Raw genomic sequence first — 22,084 nt, 5'->3', positions numbered from 1 at the left:
TTTTGAAACCATTTGTTCTTGTCAGAAGTGTGATAATATCACAGTATGGCAAACTGGTCTGCAAAAGAACAGCTCCAAGAGACAAGAGATACATGTATACCAGACATACAAAACCTCAGCTATTTTTTATAAACCTTTCTGCTTCTGAACTACCTGATATCCAACATGCCCAAAACAATTTGATAATATTCATAAATCTCAATGTTCTTTAGAATCCACTATATAATAAAAATATGCATCTACAGAAGAACCAAAGAAATATGCATTTGTCCCAGATCACGAGGATAGAAGGAGAGTGAGAGGAAGAGGGAGAAGGAGAAGGAGACGGAGAAGGAGAGGTGAGGTCTTGGCTCCTCCTACCCCATGGATCATCCCCTCATCTCCTGCCTAGGCAGTCTACCAAGCTCCATCATGGACAAATATTAACCTGTGAAGAGCTACTTAATACCCTCAGGTGAATATGCCCATCAACAGCAAGTTTACCAGTCCCTGGTAGGCAACACCAGACTAAACATCCAATATGCTCCTGATCATTGTGAAGAAGTATTTTCTTAGCAGTAATTTGATTCTCTCGCTGCAGCCAATATACTGTAAATGCCTGTATTTTATAAATTGCATCATATGTTTCAAACCATTTTATGAAATCCTATTTAAAAAAAAAAACAACTTTGAAAGGATAAAAATATTTTGATGAATACATCCCAATGTATGTCGTAAATATAAAAATTTACAAGCAGGAAAATGTTTTCAATGAAACAGAACCAGAATAAAAGCCAGTGGGTCCAGATGCAAAGTAGATCTAGAATAAGTGCACTGGAACATGGCATAGAAACACAGCACAAGGACAGACTGCACATACTAGGTGCAACTTAAGCCATAAAAAACAGCAGGGAAGCATAAGGCAAACCATACAGTAATAGTACTACTAGTGGTTGTACTTGTGGTTTAAGGCCTTCCATAAGCCATCACGGGAGCATTTACCTAAGCTCTTACTACCAATACTATGTGAATTTTCCTCTCTTGCAGACTTGTTGCTGTCACAGCTACCACTTCCTATGTGCACATTTGCAACAAATGTCCATTGGTTAAGTTGTTCCTACTGTTGTGATAACTTTCTGCAGGCGTAAATTCCAAATGTAAAATGGTAATTAACTCTCAGTCATGGAAAACTTGTTATTTATATAATTGTGGGTTTTTTTTCAAATGAACCCATACATAACCACACCGAGAAAATAAGGTACCAAGTTTTCTTCACTAGGTTTCTGCAATGTTCATCATAGATTTTGCAGGCTATTATAAGGAACATCAATTTTCAGAAAAACAAAGATATTTACAAAAGAGAAAACAGCATATTGGACAAGTAGCGATTTTCCATATTACTTTCACTTCAAGTACATATAGAAATTCTTTGGTACATTCTTTACATCCCGCACTTCTGGCAATTAATAATCCAACTGCAGCAGAAAAAAACAGGCTTATCTTACCAAAGAAAATCAACAGCTGAGTATCATTTTTTATGAAGATGTAACTTACGTTTAAGAACATAGCTTGTGAATGTTTTAGCACCGTCTGTTCAAAATGTATTAAAGAAATCAATGAAAGATAAAATACTTGTAAATATGAAAAAGTTACAGAGAACTAGGGCTGAAACAAGCATTTATTATTATTTAACTAGTAAATGTTCCAGGTATTGAAGCACTGATTGAGATCATATTTTATTACACATGAAAGCAGTGTACCTACTGAGAAGTTATTTTGTTTTGTACTTGCTAAGTCACTTTTAGACAGAGAAACTCTAAATGCCTCATGAATATGGACAAACTTACAGGAAGCACTAACTAAAAGAACAAACACTTAAACTTTCATTATGGGCTGTGTACTATTATTATTATTCCCAGAGACAACCAGGGCCTATGCAAAATAGCTATCATCAGTACAGCTAAGCCTTGGCAAAAATTTGGGGGATAAACTCTGGACCTGCAGAAACTATCAGGGATGGTGAGAAAAGACTCTGACAGAGAAGAATCCAGAAAGCTCAAGAGTCCATTTTTCCCTACGCAGAAAAGTTTTCATTGATTAGTTTGTTTGGTTTTATGTTGGGAATTGCATTGTTTTTCCTAGACTTTATCCTGTCTTTCAGGAGAAAAGGGGAAATACTAAAAAGGAAATATAATTTTACTTAACTCTTGTTAGTAACATTTTCTTTTTTCCTTTCTGAGCAGAAGAATATGCTTGTTCCTGTTTCAGACAATATGGTTATCAATTTACTTTTTAAGATTTAAAGTAGGTTATTTTCTAGCAACATTATTTATAGGCTCAAATGATTATGGATATTTTGTAAACAAAAAAAATCATTATGAGATTCAAAGCAGATTCAGGTCAATGCAATGTAACACTTTACATAACAATCAATAAAAATGTCAATACAAACAACTACTAAAGGCACCATATGACATTCCAATAGGGGGGGAAGAGGAAGGGAATTCTTCATTTTTTACTTAGACGCCTTGCTTCCTTTATCAGCAGATGGCAAGCAAATTACTAGTTCAATCCATATGTCTGTATCTGATAGACAGTGTTTTACAAGTCTGAAATTAGTTTGAAACATTTTGAAGTTGGCCAGACTACAGAGGAAAACAGGATAACTTTGTCTATTAATGAAAAGTTGGTTTTGTCATAACAAATACTTCCACAAGCTACTACCCATCCAGACTCATTCAGTCTCTAATGGAATTGTACCCAAAGACATAATCTGTGTTTAACAGACTAACAATTTGTAGTTTCACCCATTCTGCTCTTCTGCTGTGCTCCAACATGTCTCCTTCCACTGCTGAGGTTTACTTAGCGTTGCTGATGAAAGCAAGCGAGGTCATGAGAACATTTTTGGTAGGAAGGGTATCAGATCGCGAGGGCCATTTACGTGCACGCTGGTAGGCATTCCAGAGGGAACCTGTCGGAGCAGAGCCCATGTAGACCAGCATCCTGGCTCCAACCACGGCAAAGTGCAGATGCCGAGGAGAAGATTTAGACAATTTTTCTTAATCTCTCCCCATCAGAAAGCCTCCATTTGCAATGCAGACGATGAATATTTTAGGAAAGGCAGATCAGAAAGCCTAGACAGTTTTTATAACAAAATGAATGGTTTTGTAATTTTTCTTTCAAAAGAAAGCTCCAAATTAGGAGAATTTTAATTACTTTTACTACAGTAAAACGTGAGTTCCACAAAAGATTGAGGGGGGAGAGAGCCAAACCAAGCTAAAGAAGACAAGAAAAGAGAGGCTACAGCAAAGTTTCTTTGCAATCTGGCCAAGCAAAGAGAAAAGCAGATCTATACTGATAAAAACAGCTGACAGCAGGGGTCCAGAGGCATTCACAACCAGGTGGAACACCAGGCACATCCAGCAGCTCTCCAGGCATTGGGAGCCCTTCACTATGGACTGCTGGATCGAGTTCCTGTTCACTTCCCAATGCTTACAAAATTTAATTTCTTTGCCAAGGACCTACAGAACCAGCACAGATACAATATTTCTCAACTCAGTGTTTTTAAAAATGTTCTTTCCTTACAACAGTGATATACCTGGGGAACTGGTGCCCAAAATGGCTTATGCTTCACTTCTTAAGGACGGTATCACTACGAAAGCCCTCAAATACCTTTAGCAATGATTACGGTTGCTCTCCAGACTGTCAATTTGCTCACTGAAATGATGTATTTCAGAAGAAGTTTGGTCCAGAGGTCTACACCAGTGCCAGCTCGAGATATTGAAGTCGAATGCAACACCTCTTCTGAGATACACACATTTGGTCATGAGGTTTGATTAAAACGCGAGGAGTCACTTAGCGGAACATTATACCAGGAAACTGAGGGTCCAAATTTAACAGACATCAACTATACTCTTAATTTTTTTAAGTCCCTACATCACATATGCTCTGACAGTTGTTATGGGTAACCACCACAAGGACCTCTTCCCCTCAACTGTTTAACTGGCTATTAGAAGGCAAAGGCAAATCAATTAAGAGATGATTAAGATTACAGTCTTAAAAGCATGGAAGATGTATTTAAAAATCCACTCAGATTTAAAACTTCTGCTAAGCAGGACATAATTTTCCATAATGGAAAAATCAGTAAAGTTGTAAAAGTTCATGCTCTTTGCTTTAAACGTTATTAATACTTGCCTTACAATCCATTTGGATAAATAACTAAAGGAGTTTTGTGTTCACTGGAAAACCTTTTTTCGTTTTTAATTTCAATATCTTTTTTTTTTTAATTTCGTTCTAATTTTTAACCTAATTTAAAATTAGTAAACATACACATGTATGCACACAAACATATGTAGGTGCCAAGATGTTTACAAGCCTTGAAGCCTACAAGATTTTAATCACGTTTTCCATTAACTCTCCCCACCCCTCAAACACTGCATGAAGCAGGGTTTATGAGAATTTTAAACAAAAGGAAATATTTAAGTTTCTAGAACACCTCAGTTAAATATAAATGAGTTTCAGTAATATGCTAAAAGGAACTGTGCTGTCAATTGAGAACTTTATAGATGATTTGTCTTTATCAGCTGGAGGGAGGAATGCCAAAATTATCACCATAGCTGAGTCCATTAACTGATTTGTGAAGAAAACATTTTTCTGAAAAAGCATGCTGACTAAGCTTATTCTGCACAACACAAACTTTTAAACATGTCTGGGATACATTCACTTTGGGTTGAGACAGGAGCTTCCATGAAACACCAAAAAAATATGAAGTACAACTCAGTATTTTCTAACTCAAAAGCATAAATCCATGAACATTAAAGTAGTTACTATCAGAAAAAATCCTCATAAATATGTAAAAATATTATTCTCCATATGTCTTATAAAGGGGATAATAGCTGTACATTAAGTTTTGCTTTGCTTTGAAAGCTTTCACCTTGTGGTGTTTGCCTTACAGCCTTTTAGTCATGTACAGACTGGAGTAGGGAGAGCTTTGAAGTGCCCAACTTCCAATGAAGTTTCTAATATTTTTTAATAAGTCTTAAGAGGTCTGTGTGTGATTTACTGTAATTTCAGAACAAGCTCAGAAATTTACCCTAACACAAGGAGTTCCTTCAGGAAAGAATGGGAGAGTCCTTTGAGCACACTATCACTGTTGGAGCATGGAGGGAGAGAGGTATGAAAATACTCTGGCAACATGATCAAGTCAAATTCAAAATACTGTGTATATAAATAATGTTATTCAGAACTTTAAGGGTAACAAGACAGAGTTTTGTATAGATGAGATTAATTTTTTTTCAACCAGCAAATATAGTTTTAGCAATTCACAGCCAATTTTTATAATTGCAATGAAGCAGCTGTGATCAAACTCTATTTGTAGCATCATAATAAATTTGCCCCCCACCTACTAAAATTAGTTCTAAGCATCCAAAATTCCCATTTGAACATCTGACTGAACAAAACAGGCATTGCTCCATGCCAAAAACTGGAGGAAATAGACCTAAAATATGCCATTTTCTCAACCAGAAATTGTAGGCTCCCAGAATAACATGTGAATTAAAACTCATTTCAAGCTTGTTTGCATTGCTCCTCATTCCCATTCATAGCAAATTTCTTGACAAATGCTCTGATTATTTCTCTTTTTTCCTCACTTTTTTTAATTTAAAGACAATTTTCAAATCACAGACAGTCTTGCAAGGAGAAACAGCCGATAGTACAATCCATCTGAAAATGGAGAGGGCGGAATTCTACTCTCAGCAAGTGCTGGAGGCAACTTACATGATTAAAGACTGCACTGCAAGCCATTGTTAAAAGATGTCTTCCCATAAGTGAAAATGTGCAGTTTGCTACCACGCACATCAGAGGCACATCAACCAAAATGAGGTCGAAGTCAACGAAGAAATGTAAATGCCTTACTCCTCCTCCCCCTCTCCCCCCAAGGCTGAAGGAAAGAATAGAAATTTTAACAAAATTAAAATTATAATCTGTTTCTTCACTTTTTCTCTTCCATTGGTATTCTTGCGAAAGTTTACAGCATCACACCCAGAGAAGTTAACCAGGAATATTGATTCAGGATGCCTATGGATCAGGCTCTTCTTGCTTTGACTACGATAGCACTGTTGCACAACACAGAGTTTAACATGTCTCTCCTCACTCTTGTCTTTTGAGATGGGAAATTGCCCTTATTCCCATTTTACTGATAGAATCAGGAGACTAAAGCCTAGAGAGACAAGAAATCATAGGGAATTAACCATCTGACTAGGACAAACATGATTCACCAAACTGAGATTTGAAAATCTCAGGCAGCACAGGGATACACAAACTCAGCAAAGATTTCTAAGGCTGTTCTCAAGCTGCCTGTAAAGTGCTGCACAGCCTGGGCTGCCAATACCACATTTGTTTCAGAAACCTAATACTGTGCACAGCGTAAAAAAGGAAAAGATCCCTGTTCCTCTTCTCATCTTTATGTTAAAAAATACATCCTATCTGAACTCTAAGTAACGTAGCATGCAACATGGAATACATATACTTATAGATTTATATTACATATATTATTATATCACTACAAAAAAGACTGTAAGATTTTCTAAAATATGTATAATGCTACTAAAAAAATGCCTAGAGAAATGTCAGCAAGAATCACTTAGCCACTATAAAGCTTTATTTTACAAACAGAACTTGGTGGAAGAAGTAAATTAATTATATTAAGCAGGAAATTGTTCACTAAATCAATTGGACTCATTAGAGACCCTAAAATTAAGACTACTTCGAAGGTAACCACATGCATATTTTGAGGAGTGCCAAGGTAACAAAAGACGTTCCAGAAAAATCTTTTGTATATCTCACACATACACACACACACACACACACACGTATTTCTTTTTCAGCACACATCTGTTCATCTAACAGCTATTTTCTGTAATTGTAATTTTTATCTAGCTGTATTAACAGCGCTAGATACCTCCATGAAAAAAATCACAGAACGTGTGTGTGCACTGTTTATTCATAAATCTCTTTACCATTTTGAATTTGTTACAATGTGGATAGCATTGGGATTCCTTCAAATCAATTATAATTACAATGTTCCCTTTTAGTTCAATAAATCAAACATTTATTTGCTGTCTATCATAATATCCCTCCTTTAAAAAAATATATTTATTTTGTTTTTTAATACATGTAGAGAGTCATCTGAAATTCAGCACAAAAAGCAACTCTGCACTTCCAGATGCAAGAGGTATCTTCACATAGATTTTCACTGTTCAGCACCATAGTACTTCAGGTAAAAATAGAATTATGTACAATCCTTGCCTGCATTCATCTATGAAATTTAATTTTCCATTGAAAATCTACACATTACCAGCAAGTTCTGGCCTCGAACATGAATGTGTGCTTCTTATTAGACCCAGTTTGGCAAAGATTATCCTTAGTTTCTAAATACAAATGAAGCTTCCATTTCACTTCAGGTATACAATCTATTGCTAAGAACTACTGGCAGTACAGAACAGTAAGAGGGATGTTTAATGGTTATAGTCGCACTTAACGTTTCAAAACTTTGGTAAAGCTCAACTAATTTTTTAATTTAGTCATCGTGCAAGAAGCTGCATTTACTTCCCATTTTAAACAAGGCTTCCCATTGACAGTTCTCCAAACTGTTTAGACTGGAGGGAGCTGCTGCAACACTGTTTGCCTTTGCAGTGCCCACAGCTGTGCCCCACACCCGGCTGCTTTAACCAACCTGCAGCCACTGTCAGCACAATGAAGAATTAAAAAAAAAAAAAAAATCAGGAATGTATCTGAAGACGGTAAAAAAAGTAGCTGCTTACCAGATCGGTCACGCCTACAAAAATGACATTGCCTCGTTCCATGGGCCCGGTTCAGCACAAGGGGGTTCGAACACAGGCTGCAGGACCGGGTTGTTGTTCAGGGACAGCAGGGGCGGCTCAGCAGCGCAGGGAGGCTAAGCCGGGAGGGAGAGCTCTGAGACTCAGCCCAGGGCAACGGAGGCTCTGGCTTGACCTGCCACACATCGAGGGCTCCTGTTCAGGCCGGGAGACAGTGCTGGGGGCCCCTTTTGTGCCCAGACCCCCAACCAGCCCAGAGCAGTGGGAGCTACTAAGGAGAACTGTACCCAGGAACCGAGGATACTCCTACCCTCCTGCCGAGTTTGATACTGCCATTCCCCATGGCAGTGATGGCACAGAGGGGGCAGCTGCCTCACTCACCGGGTGATGTTCACCCAGCAAACCAAGCCCAGGTGCAGGCATGTGGCATCCAGGTGAAAACAATGCACAAACCCTTCTCTCTCTCACTGATGTTGGGACACAAAATACCAATTGGAGAGAGCAAAAGAGAGGTTCTCCTACCTGAAGTAGGAAGGGTAACATAAAATGGAGCTAACTGAATGTGACACTGACTGTCAATCTGTTTTGCCCACTCCGTTCAATACAAGAAAGCACTCTTTTGTTCTCATCTGCATTACAACCTCTCCTATCCAAATGCAGCAGCTTGTTTTAAATCAAGAATTATCTCAGTTCTCCCTGCCTGAATCATTGTTATTGATCATAGCAACTTCAGTAAACCCTGTTGCTTATGCAATGGCCTGGAGGCCCATACCCATCTCCCCATCCCTTTGTTCCACATACTGATTCACCTTTTCATCAAGGATTTTGACGTAGCTGCTGCCCTTTCACATTATTACTGAGCCCCACCCAAATAATGATTTTATCACTTAATTCTCTTCTAAACCACATTTCGTAAAAGGGAGGGAAAAAAAAAGAAAGAAAAGAAAAAAAACCCTGTGCCCTGCTGGGTGGGTAAACATGGATGAGGTGGGGTTGTCTCACCACATGACAGACACACCCCACACAAAAACCAGAAACATGCCTTTCATTGGGCAGGTTAACATTTTTCTAAAAGTTACTTTCTAGTCCTATCTGATCACTCTGTCAGGATGAGTAATGCAAAACATTCAATTTCATATGGGTTTGGTTCCAGTAGTTACTAAAAGCAGCCAAGTACATGTTTGTTTCTAAACTACTTGAAAACCTTCAGAAAGCTACTTTAGCTTCGTTCCTGAGCCCTTCACCAGCGCAGGGATTTCACCCGTCTCGGTTTTGCACTGTAAACATGAATCTTCAAAACCATTTCTCTTCAAGTCCTAACTTTATTTTCTCATTTTCCTTGTTGGAGGATTCTTGTAATTTTCCAGGATGTAGTTATATTTAAAAAAGTAGCCCACTACCTCCCCAGGCAGAGACTTGTGGAAACAGGTGCTTCTAAAAAAATGAGAGACTTTGGCAGCTCTCTGACCTGCCAGCGCTCTGTGCATTAGTAAGACACAGTGCCTGCTGAGTTCCCCTCAGCTAATTAGAGAACCCGTATGGCAGTGAATGGCCTTGACTATAAATACTTCCTGAAAGATCTCTAACAGAGTCAGAGGAAATGGGAAAAAAATGAGATGCAGCTACAGGGAAACTATTTCAGATGTTTCTTGTTTAAAGGGCTGCTTTTTCGTTCTTGAAGTGGTCTAGGGATGAGATGCAGCATCCAAGACCTCCACAAAATTAATAGTAAGAACTGTGATACAATTATATGCATTAAATTTATTTCTGTAGACATATCATTAAGATGCTGCTATCTAAAGGTGGTTGAAGTGGGACATAATGCCAAAGCGCACCAAAACTTCCATGTGTCACCCTGTAGTGACCACCGAAAAATCACAATTAAACCAAGATCCCACTCTGTGTGCTTGAACCTTGTCATGTTGCTCACCATGCTCCTGCTAAAGGCAGCAGCAGCAATACTTCTACCAGCATCAGAGAGGCAGATTTTACCTCAAAAGTATGTTATCCTTCTGGCCAAGAACTGAATGTTTAGAGAACTCTTTTGGAAATCACAGAGGCCAGCTCAGCGTTCCCACTGCTTTGCATCTATCTGGAATCCAACTCTGTGGATAACAGGAGTCAGTGCTTTATAATAGGAGAAATAATGTTTTGCCACTAGGGATTGTGACTGATATTTACTACACTGGTATTAAATCAATTATATGTAAATTTAATGCTTTCATACCAATTTCTTATTTTAAAATTAGCACTGTCAATCACCCTCATAGGAGAATGCAAAACACGGAGAGGGTAAATAACTTTTTCTGATTTCCTGTCTCCCCCAAATTTAAAGCCATCTAACCAGCTTTAGACAGAACACTATATGAAATATCAGAAGTGCAAATATCACAGCCAAAAAGAAAATAACTCTTCTTAAAGTAAATGGAAACTTTCTTGAAATGCCGTGATTTCCTGTAGTGTGTAAACAGTCTGATCATTATGGCGAAAATAATCTCAGCTTAATAGAAGAGCGGATTTTATCCTTTGCCCCATATAAAAAGCTCACAGCAAAGGTTAACATAACTTCAGTTAGATATTTAATGTTACAGCCTGCAGTATACCTTGATAAAAATCAACACTACCTTTGCAATAATGTGACAATCTCTCTCCCTTTGATGGTACACAAATCCCTCCATTACACGAATTATGGTTAATACACAGGAGTCTCCTTGCTGTCTGCAGGTCCATGTGGCACCACAGGACACGCTGATCTGTGTTATTCTGCATGTGTGTTGGCTAAAGTATGATGTGCACACCAACACCTTTAGGTGGGCTAACTAGGTCTGTGTATAGGTCTGAAGGCTCAGGTTACAATTTCTCGTTTTTGCACAAAACTTTGTTCTGCAGTGTCCACACATACAAAAAAAAAAGGACACTTCATTTAAAATCAGTTTAGCAAAAAGTTCCCGCTGTCCAAGATCTGCACTGTCAAAGCATTAAACAATCTGCCTGGCCTGGAGTCTGCTGGCTGCCAATGTGCTACCCAAAAAAAGGAACATTTTTGCATCTCAATAGACCTTCCAGTATCAACAAATCTTTAAACTATAAAATCAGCTACTCTAAGGAAGAGCAGAAATAATGTCTACATTGTACCACGCTGAGGTACATTTTTGGTAATTCCCATTTGCAAAACATACCAATTCAATGTAAGTACAGCTGCTGGAACTATTTTAATAAGAAAAATAAATTAAAGCTACTCACAGAAGTGTATCAAGCCCCTGAGAAAGATTCTGTTACACACACACAGCTTAGAAGCACTCCCGGGAAAAAAAGGTGCATCCACTGCACATGTGTCTTTGCACATGTGCAGAGTTTGAGCTCTCACCACTGCACCATCCCCAGCTCCCGAAAGGTCACGAAAGATTCAGGCTTTTAGAAATCTTACCCTAATGACTCCCACAAATAATCTACTGTAACACAGAGTCTGGGGAGGAGACCATGGCCATCATGCAGAGAAAGAATGTAAGAAACAGCATAAAAATGGCTGAAAGCCACTCCAAGTAATTTCCAAAAATTTAAAATTATCCTGTAAGCATTAGGGATTTCTGAGGGCCAAGGTATATTTTCATCCCTTCCCCAGTTGACTTTTATTGTCTCTGATATTTTATCAAAATGCTAATCACTTCTAAACTTGTAGTATCAACCTCTATCTATATGAAAAAATGTGAAAAAACCTGATCTCAGCTTTGCCTTCTCCCAGTCATTGGAAAACTAAAAAATGAAAAGCACACAGTGTTGCTGCTACTGTCAAATCATTATAAATCATTTATAATAAGTAGAACCAGTTTACAAATACTGAATAGCCAGTACAACCAAAGGGATGTGTTAGGGACTCTTTTTTCAGTCCATTTCTCACAGTGTTTATTCACTGAGTAATCCCAAATTTTTGGCTTCGTCTGTGTCAGTCTTTGGGGGGAAAAAAATTAAGGTGTCCACAGTGATTTTATTATAGGTTTTGTTTCCTAGTCACCAGTCGTCCTGGGATACAATGTTTTGCATGAGTATTCATTATGTGATACCAGAAGGATGTATTGATTTAACACTTTGCTTTCCGATAGGACCAAGTCCTACTAGCTATTTCACATTAGAAAAATAAATGTATCCAGAAGTGGATAATAATGAGAGACTTACTTAACAGTATAGTGTATTTTTTTTATTTCAGAGAATTATAAAAATTTGCTTTTTTCAATAATGGAAGGTAAGTTCTTTTCTGAATAATTTCTAATTCTGTCTGGGCCGTGAGCTCCCAGACATGCCTATCTGTATGTAAGGTAATATTTGACACTAAGCTCCCAATGGTTGAGCTGACCATCACTTTGTCTTCTTATTTCCTGGCTCCAGTACTGCATCCCATAACTCTGTCTACAGAAAACTAACTCAAGAGCAAAATAAAGGAGTTGGGTTTCTATGATCTTTTCCACAAACTGAGAGGAAGAGGGAACTAATATCACTCACAGAATCACACTGCCACATCTCCTATCCTTCAGATCACCTTAAAGAAGTTTCAGTTCTCATTATTTTTTCCTCTATCCGTCAATCATGATGAAATATGTAAGATTAGGGACTCTGTTCAGCAGACGAAAAAAGTTAACCTCCTTCCTTTTTTTTTTAATATTTCAAACTGACAAAAGCAACTTGCCCAATTTTCAAAGAAGAAAAGTGAAAATTAAAATACTGTAACTAAGGAAAAGACCCAGAAATTTTTAGCACAACAGAGTTCAAAGAGCAAGGCAGCTAATGGTGTACCCAAAAGTAATTCCTATTTTAAGGGTGTTGATATGGTTTTATCAGTCAGTATAGACATAATCTGCTAATAAATCATTAAAAGACATAAAAGAAAAGTTGGATAGTACAAATTTTAAAAAGCGATGAACTAATTTATATGGATTGTTAATACAGAAGAATAAGACTTTTTTTTCAGAAAAACATGGAAATTATAGGTTCTTCGTATTTCTGAGAACCCTTCAAAATATTTCCAGTTAGATAAAAATACTAATTTGAAAAAAATTTAAATATATATATGTATGCAAATATATATGTGTATGTGTATACATATATATATTAGTGCTTTTTTAAAAAGACTTCTAAAAAGTGTCTGAAATTTTTTTTTCAAAGGGCATAAGAAGCAGCCAGTATACAGTTTCCCATTATATATTCAGCAGTGGTTAAAACAGATAATATAATGGCCTTATTTTACTGCTTACTAAGATTTTAGGCTCCAGCTACCAATCAAATTTAGACCTTTATAGAACTGATTCTGCAAATTTGCAGATTTTTGTTTAGTTGGGGTTTTTTTCATTCTTTAGTAGTCAAAAAAATAAAGGAAAATTATTTGTATTCTGATAAGCCACAATTTAAAAGGCTCCTCTGGTCAACATGTTCTGTGCACAGCTAAAAACTACTATAAGAACTGAAGCGGGATGCATCATATGTACAGCATGAATTCAGCTGCTAGATGGGTTTATGTCTATATGTTAATACATATTTCTAATGGAGGAGAGAAATATAATCCTCCCATCCATAGTGAGCACACATCCAGGTTAGCAACAGGGAACCTGTCATACTGTAACTGCTCCTCATCCATTTAAAATCTGACAGTAACTATTCATGGCCTGTAAAGTACCAAAGTCTGTGGTCTCCCTAAACTGAATGCAGGGTTTAAGTGACAGACATGCCGTTTTATAATTAGAATAACTGCAATACTTTTAAGACCACTGACTTTATTTAAAAGAACTTTTAAGTCTTATATGTATACAGAGACAAATATACCTACGTATAAACTTAGCAGACCATGGAATAAAACATATCTTGCCTTTTGTCTTCTTCTTACATGTTACAGTAATGGATGCTATGGTTATAAATGTTCTTATAAAAGACAGTAAAAGAAACCAGCAGATCATCACTTCCATTCTAGTGAGGTTTGTCTACACACTGATCGCTCCTGTGGCAAGTTTCTATAAGTTCTGATAGGGAGCAGCTATCACTGCTACATGAAAACATGTAGTGATGACTCCAGGAGGAAGGCACTTATTTGTCTCTCTGTTCAGGTCCTCAGAATTTGACACCTTTTCTAAACCCAGTTTTCTCTACAGTGGGAAAAACATACCTCACCGGAAGGGGAAGCTGCTTATATATAGGTCCTTTTATTAAAGAAAAAAAGAATAGGAACTATTTGGTGTAGCAAATATTTGCCGTCTCTTATCAACCGAGCTCCTTCCTTTTCTCTTTTTTCTTTTTCTTTTGCTTCCAAGGCAACCAGAGAAGTGTCAAAATTGATATATAATTATGTTGCTTCATAAAAAAAAAAGGTTACTTTTTATTAATATTTAACTCAGGTTTCATATTCTTAGATATGTAATAATATGAAATCTTGTTTAAGTGTGAACTGTCACCACAAAATTTAAGAGGTGATTAGTTGTTTTAGTGTAACAGATGTGCAGCCTTCTGGGGTTCTAAACCTTCCTTCTTCAAATGCATGACCAACCTGCACAATTAGCAGGAATGATTAAACAAAATTCAATCAGAGCTAAATAGCAAAAGCAGAAGCACTTGCTTACTAATACTACATCAATATATAGATTATTTTATGTAACATTTTGGAACATTTACCTGCCAGTTTGGCTCTACAGATTTGAGTCTTCCTTTGATTTTTTTTTTTGTTTGTTTGTTTCCACACACTGAAAGAACCCCAACCACATTACTCCAGACCTGAAGAAATCATTTGCATGGCTAATTAAACATAACATACATGTAATCACAAAAAGCAAGAGGAAAAAAGAAATAGTTTCCTACCCGTAATAAGGACTGGGATTCGTCCTTTGTCTTGCTGTCCCCGGAACCAGAGTAGGGCTGGGTGAGCTGCCCAGGTTTCTCCGTTGCTCCCGCTGGCACGCCCTGCAGGAAACCCTTGCTCTCCACTGCCAAGCCGTACATGGGCCTTGCGAGATGGGCAGCTTCGACATTTGGACTATCCCGTAAAGGCTTTGGCTGCTCTTGGCCAACGGACACTGGGGTCAATAAGCCCAGACTGGTCTGTGTGTATGATGGGCTCCCCCTCAAAATGTCTGTTCCTCTCCAGGTCACGTTGCGAAGATCATCACTGGGGCTGTCAGTCCAGCCTTTCTCCTTGAGCACTTCCTTATCTTCTATCTTTTCCCTCTTCACTATGCTGTCAGATATGGGCTCCCCCATTTTGGGGTCTGGATTAATCAGACTGTAGACCTTGAGGTCAATTTTTGGCTCCTCCTTGATTGACGAAACACCATGACTGTCCTCCCCATTGGCTGTAGTGATGTCCATCTCCTGACAGTGCACAGTGTTGAAGTGCTCTAGTAGTGACTGAGTGTCAACAGCTGTGAAGCTGCACTGACGGCATTTGTAGCAGTTGTGTACTCTCCTGGAAGAAAACCACAAGCCTATTAACATAAGAGTCTCCCCTTGGCCTTCCCTCTCACAATGGTTCTACCTACCAAGATTAAGAAAATAAATCAAACTCAGTGTGATCCCCTCTAAATAAAGCAAGCAGGTTTACTTTGGTGTCTTGTACAATAAGGCAAAAATCCTCCTGGTTTTTCCCCCCATGCTTTGCAATGGCCTCCTATCGTTCATTCACATTTCTCTGCATTATTCTAAACTTTATAAAATTTTCACTGAGATTTTTTGTTTTTTCTCTTCAGTTTGCTGCAATACACTTTTCACTTTCTACTGCAGTAGAAACACTAAAGAAAGGCATATTTGTCAACTAAAATCAAATAGTTAGAAGAGGATAGTTCTTTTTTATAAAAAAACCCACACTTTATATAATATAGATCTATGTTAGAAAGTTAAAATGTTTCAAAAATTCCTTTACTTTCCACCAATTTCATATACTTTTGCTTGACAAATATGGTTTTGAATGGAGCTCTGCTTAACTTATGGATAAGTATACAGGAAAGGACAGAAGACTGTACACAACACACAGTGCTTCTTCGTTCTCTAACACATTTTAACATAACTTTGAAAAATGCCACTCTAAAGAAAAAGCAAAACAATTGGCTGTGTCACTACAAACTGTGTTTTCCTGTCAAATACAGATATTCTTGGGTAGGAGCTGTGGAGCAGTGTGGAATAATACGCCTTCCTGTTTTTACTCTAAAAGCCTATATAAAGTACTGCATTACTATATTATGTAAAGCATATGTTGCTATATGAGAACAACATGTTACCCATTTACTGTATCTATCATAGGAACAGAACACTGTTTATGAGCTCTGTAACGCCATTATGAATAATTGTTTATAGTACAGGAGCGGTCAGAGCCCTCTGCCAGGCTCCGGGCCCCACTGCGCCCGGCATCCTACCAATGCAGAGTGAAATACCACCTCTGTCCTCCAAAATGTACAGAACTCTACGAGAGCTTCTCTCCCTACAGACTTGCTCACACATCCACACCCCAGGCATTCAGAGTCACTGCAGCATCTTTAGCCAAGGTAAAAAATGAGTCTTTTTGCTATCCACACAGGACAAAACTTGTATGAGAAATCTGTTACTGCCCTGACAACTCCAGCTGTTTGAATTAATTCTTTTAAGGCCAAATCTTTGTCTCTGAAGTCAATGGCAAAACTCCCATTGACTTCAGTAAGAGCAGGATTTGGCTCTTGATGCATTTGTAGAATTGGAATGATACACAAAATGTCCCTTATAGACTATGATAGTTTAGAAAGGACAACTTGCCAAACTTATTAAACCCCTTGTCTTCCTTCTTTCCTTTTGTTGGAAAAACAAACCATATGTTATTTACATTGTCTGATTTTCTTGCAGTTGTGTCAGCGTGAAGACATGAGTACATATTCAGACTCAAGCTTTTTAGTCCTTGTGCAATATCAGTTTTCTTTTTGTCATTTTCCCTATTTATATTCATTTTAAGCGACTAGATGGGCTTGTTCCGTTATGCAAAAAATATATTCAGCAATTCTCCACACAGCCTTATGGCAACCAAATCTACTTGTGGGAGAGCAAGCTGTGGGTTAAAATCCTGTTCTGGCTGTGTTCCTTTTTCTTCATTCTGCAATTGTGTTTTATTAAAATCAGCTTGTCTCTCAATGCAACACTAATATATTCTCTCTGGCAACTTAATTCTTTTCTAAACCAAGCTTAATTCTCTTCTGAACCAGAAAAAAAAAAAAAAGTGCTATCTGATCAAAACCATTTTAGAAATACAAAAAGCCAAGTTATAAAGAGGGTCAGCCCTATAAAGGTGGGATATCATCAGAGAAGTCCAAGTTAGACAGGGGCTAGTTATCTTAAAAGCCAAGTTAAACAAGACACCATTTGGGGCTAATGGCTCAACCACATACACTCCCCAAGTGAAAGTTTATCAATCCTTTGGGACACTACTTAGCCCTAAGTGTCTCTTGTTTAACTTGGCTATTTCAATAGCTAACCCCCTTCCTAACTTGGCTCTCATCTACAGATATCACACCTCCAAACAGCTGATTTTTTTCTGCCTAACTTGTCTTTTTTTTTTTCTTTTTCCATTCCACACTGGCTAAATGTTTTTGATCAGAAGCCATACACACCACAAAAGTGGTACCGCACTTTTGAGGACACAAATAAATGCTGATTATTAGATGCAGTTTAAACTATATGGCTGAGGCCCAACTAAAATTACTTTTATTACATTAAAGGTTTGTTAATTTAAATTATTTCTAATTGGTTCAAAGAGAGTCATACAAGCTTTCCTTTGTTCTTCTGTGAGACTGTGATAAGGACTGTGATGTGGAAAAATCGAGGACTGACTTCAGTAAGTAGTAACTCAACAGACTTCTTTTTTTCAGGACATACACTTTTCCAGTATGCATTAAAAATCTGCCATTGACATTCTAAATCTTCATATTTTACATGGGTTTGTCCTGTGTATTATTCTATCCCCAAGCTCCAAAACATAAGCCAAAGTTTGGAACTGTCTAAAATAAGTCACAGTCCCAAATACTAAAATAATAACTATCATCAGGTATTACAGAACTTTTGAAAGTGGGAAACTTAATTCTTTTCCAGAACAAGGCATAAAAAGAAAATGTTTACTTGCCTGTTTTCACTCCACCCTGACAGCAATGAAGGATACAAGTTGGCAATGTTTGATTTCTCTTTTACTAAAATTTAAACCTACTCCATGTTTCTAAAAGCCCAAGCTACATCTAGAGTTGTGCACAAAGTTCTTCAAAGCTAAGCGACAAAATTTTAAAAATTCCAATTTGCAAAGTACACAATAAGCAGTCCTGTGCACTACCTAAAAGCTACACTTTACAGCTAAACTACAGCTATACCATCTGAAACTCTGAATTCATCACGTGCAATACCATGTATTGATACAGAGCTGCTCAAAGAAGAGATGTTTGAGGAAAATTTCAGTCAGTATGGAAAAAAGTGATGTAAATGAAGAAGGAAACAGCATTCTCCCTTTTGTGGTATTGTTTATACAGCATTCAAGCAAACTGACAGCAGATTCAAGTCATAAAGTGGCATTCTCTGCAATATGGCATTGGGTTGGCAGTGTCATCCCATCCACTGATGTCACTTAGCACTATTATTTTCACTATAAAATAAATCAAAGTTCTGATTATTTGTGGGCATTAAAACTTCTATGGCCCAATGCTACAATTAAATGTCAAGAAATTCAGGCCAAACCTTTACTGCATAGCTACATTCTGACAACTCTAAAAAATCCTACCATTATTTGCAATGAAATGCACCTGATTTGGGCACTGTAAGATACAAGGGTTTTCACTTGCAAAATCTTGAAGTTGGAAAGATTAGATGGGGGGAGGGTTTGATGGATTTAATATTCTTTATTTGAGCTTCCTAATAGGCTGTGATACTCCCAACACTAGTCAGTTGTTAATTAAGTCTTGTTGACATACTTCTAAGTAGTCTGAAGTATTACAAAATACCATCCCCTACAAAACAAGTAATTTTTTTTTTAATTATCTGAAGACAGTCCTAGGCTCTAGGGCATAGAAAATATGCTGGATGAAGGTATGGCTGTCATATCACTTCCATTTTTATGCATGTTTTGAATTTAATTATGAATATAATAATTACTATCATTTCTCATGAAGAAACAGGTTTATAAGAAAGTTTACTTTGGGGATGGATGCTGCACTCAAGCTTGTGGGGAGGGAAAATATTCAGAAGGAAAGACAGCAAGCAAAGTAAGCAAGAAACTTCAGTGGAGGGTCAGAAAGGAGAGGAATAGGGCAGAGTGGAGAGCAAGGCTGAGATAAAAGGAGAGCAAAACCCATGGGCAAGAGCAAACAAATTCAGAGCAGTGAATTAAGGTGTCAGGAGGATGGAAAAGGCCCTCATAGCAGCTGCTATTGTTCACTGAGTTAAGGCTCTTGCTCTGCTGTAAAACTGGGAGCTGGTGGGCCTCAATTTACACTTTTGCTCTCAGTTGGCTTCTCTGGGGAGTGTCCCAAAGGCTCCACATTTCCATAGTCTGCATATCTTAGACCCTGCTCTGGCATCTGCTGCCTGAGATATTGCCAGGTCAGCCCCAACACTGCTGCCCCCAACACTCCCACGAGGTGCAGCCCTGGCACTGGGAAGGCACAAGCTCCAAGCACCCCTTTGCCTTTTGCCCATCTACCTCATTTATCTTTAAGAGGTATGGAATTATTTAATTTGAAATTAATTCGAAATAATTTCTAAGGAGAACCCTACATAACTGCTGTCAACCACATTTTCAAAAGAATTTATTAGAAAAATGATTCTACACCACTGCCAAAGCTTTTATTTCATTTGAATCTTTATATTTTCTTTTTGGATTTTGCAGTTTAATGAATAACTACCCTATCTTGTTTTTAAAAAGATGTTGAGAGGATTTTTCAGCATAGCATTTTTAATTACTACTAGCACCGATCAAATGCTTTCTGTCAAGTAAGGATTTATATGAAAAATTCTGACTTTTGCAAAAATGAGAAAATGCATTGTTTTCCTACATCTTTTAGCAAAATTAGGAAAAAAAGTATTTCTGCAAGAAGCTGCTTTGATTTAAAAAAAATATTCAAAACTAATTATTTTGGATCAAGCAGGAAAATAATCTCTAGACTAAGTGATCCAACATGCAAAATTTCCCCAAATTCTGTTTGATTTTTATCTAAATTAAGTGTTGGCATCTTCTGGCTCATCAGAATACCAGACAGTTCTGAGAAAAAACTAAGCTTCCCAATGAACATGAAGAGTATCCGATTCCTTGGAGGTATAATGGAAAATGAGCAGTAGCAGAATTAGTGGAAAATGGAGGCCAATAAATCTTACAGGGATTTATTTGAGTAAGCACATTTTAGTGAGGTTTAAATACAAGTAAACTCAAATGCAGCGATTCATTGACTTCAGATTTAACTGAACAGCTCTCAAATAATCATGTCAAGAAATACTGAATGAGTGTTAAGTGGAAGTATACATTTCTGTAGACAGAAAACTTGGAATGAACTGCTTTTGCAAATTCTAATATTGTTGCAAATACGTGGCTGCAAAGGAATAACACTGGGACATAGAAAATTTTTTAGCTAGCAAGACATAGTGAAATTGTAGACATAGAACCAAAAGGAAGCAAAATAAAAAATAAAATAAATTAAGCATGTTGTTCAGGCATATGACTCAAAAATGAAAATAGTGCAGATAAAAAAATACATGAACCGAAATATGTAAGGAGCATCTAAAACCAGCTCTGATATTCCAGATTGTCAAGTGTAAACCTAAATATGTGAACAGCAGAACACTCTCTGCCACCACATTAATGCTTAGTGTTATGTTTAATATTAGAATCCATTCAGCTTCTTATTACATAAATGAACAGGTTTTAGATATATGTGCATGGACAGCATTTTAAATCAATCAGATATATATATAATCACATATCTGATACATGCAAAACTTCTAATAAAAAAAAAAGGCCTGGTAATAATAATAAAAATAGAAGCTATAATGCCTCAAAAGTTTTAGTTCAATAGAGTGAAACCTAGGTTTTACATAGGAAAGCAATAAATCCTGCTGGTGTTTGCCATTATAGACCAGCTATCACAAACTGAACTAACTTCTGTGACTTAAAGAAACATATATAGTGGGGGAAAACAACAGCAGTACAAGTAGAAAAGAAACAAAATTCAAATTATCAAGGGAGGAGTGCAGAAGAAAGGGAAAGAAGTTGACAGTTATGAGGATGTTGTACTTCACTTTAATTACACAATATCCTGAGTGCTCAATAATGTCATAGACTGGAGGGTTAACAGAATACATTGTTTGAGTGTCTTAAACAGAATAACCTAAGTTTAGACAAACAACTTGAGACCCAAATGCTTAAATATATCTCTTGATTTTCCAAAGTGCAGTTCCTTGTCACAACTGCCACAACTGCAGGGTGCTGAGCCCTCCGAAGGAGAAGTTAGCATCTCAGACTTAGCATTTAATTTTGAAAGTCATGGCTTCTCCTTTCCTTGGGAAAAAGGATCCTAGCTCGGCATGCTTGTTAAAACTTAAATTACCAGCTGCAGCAAAATAAAAGGTTAGTTTTTTTCAGTGAAGGAGCCATTTCAATCTTCCAGTTATTTAACCACTAAAAAAAGATCTTTGCCATGCCCCAGCGGCGGACAAAGTGCTGCCTATGGAGTTCTTCAGCATGGCTCAAAGCTGCTATAATAATGCTTGGAACTTAGATACCACTTTTCATCTTCAAAGCAGTTTACAAACATTAACTAATTAATCCACACAACATCCCTCAGGCCCACTTGGATCAAAAATGGGGCATTGCATGCTGGGACCTGAATCCTCCGTGGGCCCTAGCTCCAAATTAAAGATGAGCAATCTGCTCTTTTTTTTTTTAATAGACTCCTGATACATTGCCAATGCAGCCCTCTGTTGGGCAACATTTGGATGCCCCCAGCTTTAATCTCTCTTAAAGTATCATGCCCCAGTCTGCCTTTGTTAATTTTGGATGTCTTGGAATCTATTAAACGTGGCAAAGTTTCTTGAGCTTTTAACAAAGCTTTAGCTTTGAAAATGCATCTTCTTTTGTCTTCATTCTAGCTGGCTTCCACGCAAAGATCTTTTAGATGAGATAGATACTGAGTTTTCCGTTGTTGTTGACGCATTAGCCTTAACTATTAACATATTCAGCATGATTTTCTAATATTTAACATCTCTTTTGCAGCGGCACATAACTGTTGCTCTTCACAAAGCCTATGAGC

General features: G+C 37.4%; 1 protein-coding gene across 7 annotated transcripts in view; it reads right to left on the bottom strand.

Moving 5' to 3' along the window:
- TRPS1 (transcriptional repressor GATA binding 1) overlaps positions 1-22,084 on the bottom strand; it is a 212,913-nt gene that overhangs the window by 133,626 nt on the left and 57,203 nt on the right. For all 7 annotated transcript variants that reach the window (XM_032692150.1, XM_032692121.1, XM_032692158.1 and 4 more), the window contains one exon: positions 14,652-15,255. In XM_032692150.1, the coding sequence (XP_032548041.1) occupies positions 14,652-15,255 (604 nt within the window). The remainder of the gene's footprint in view (positions 1-14,651; positions 15,256-22,084) is intronic.

This window comes from Chiroxiphia lanceolata, chromosome 1, assembly GCF_009829145.1.
Source record: "Chiroxiphia lanceolata isolate bChiLan1 chromosome 1, bChiLan1.pri, whole genome shotgun sequence".
NCBI classification, from domain to species: domain Eukaryota; kingdom Metazoa; phylum Chordata; class Aves; order Passeriformes; family Pipridae; genus Chiroxiphia; species Chiroxiphia lanceolata.
This window is presented reverse-complemented; position numbering and strand designations above follow the sequence as displayed.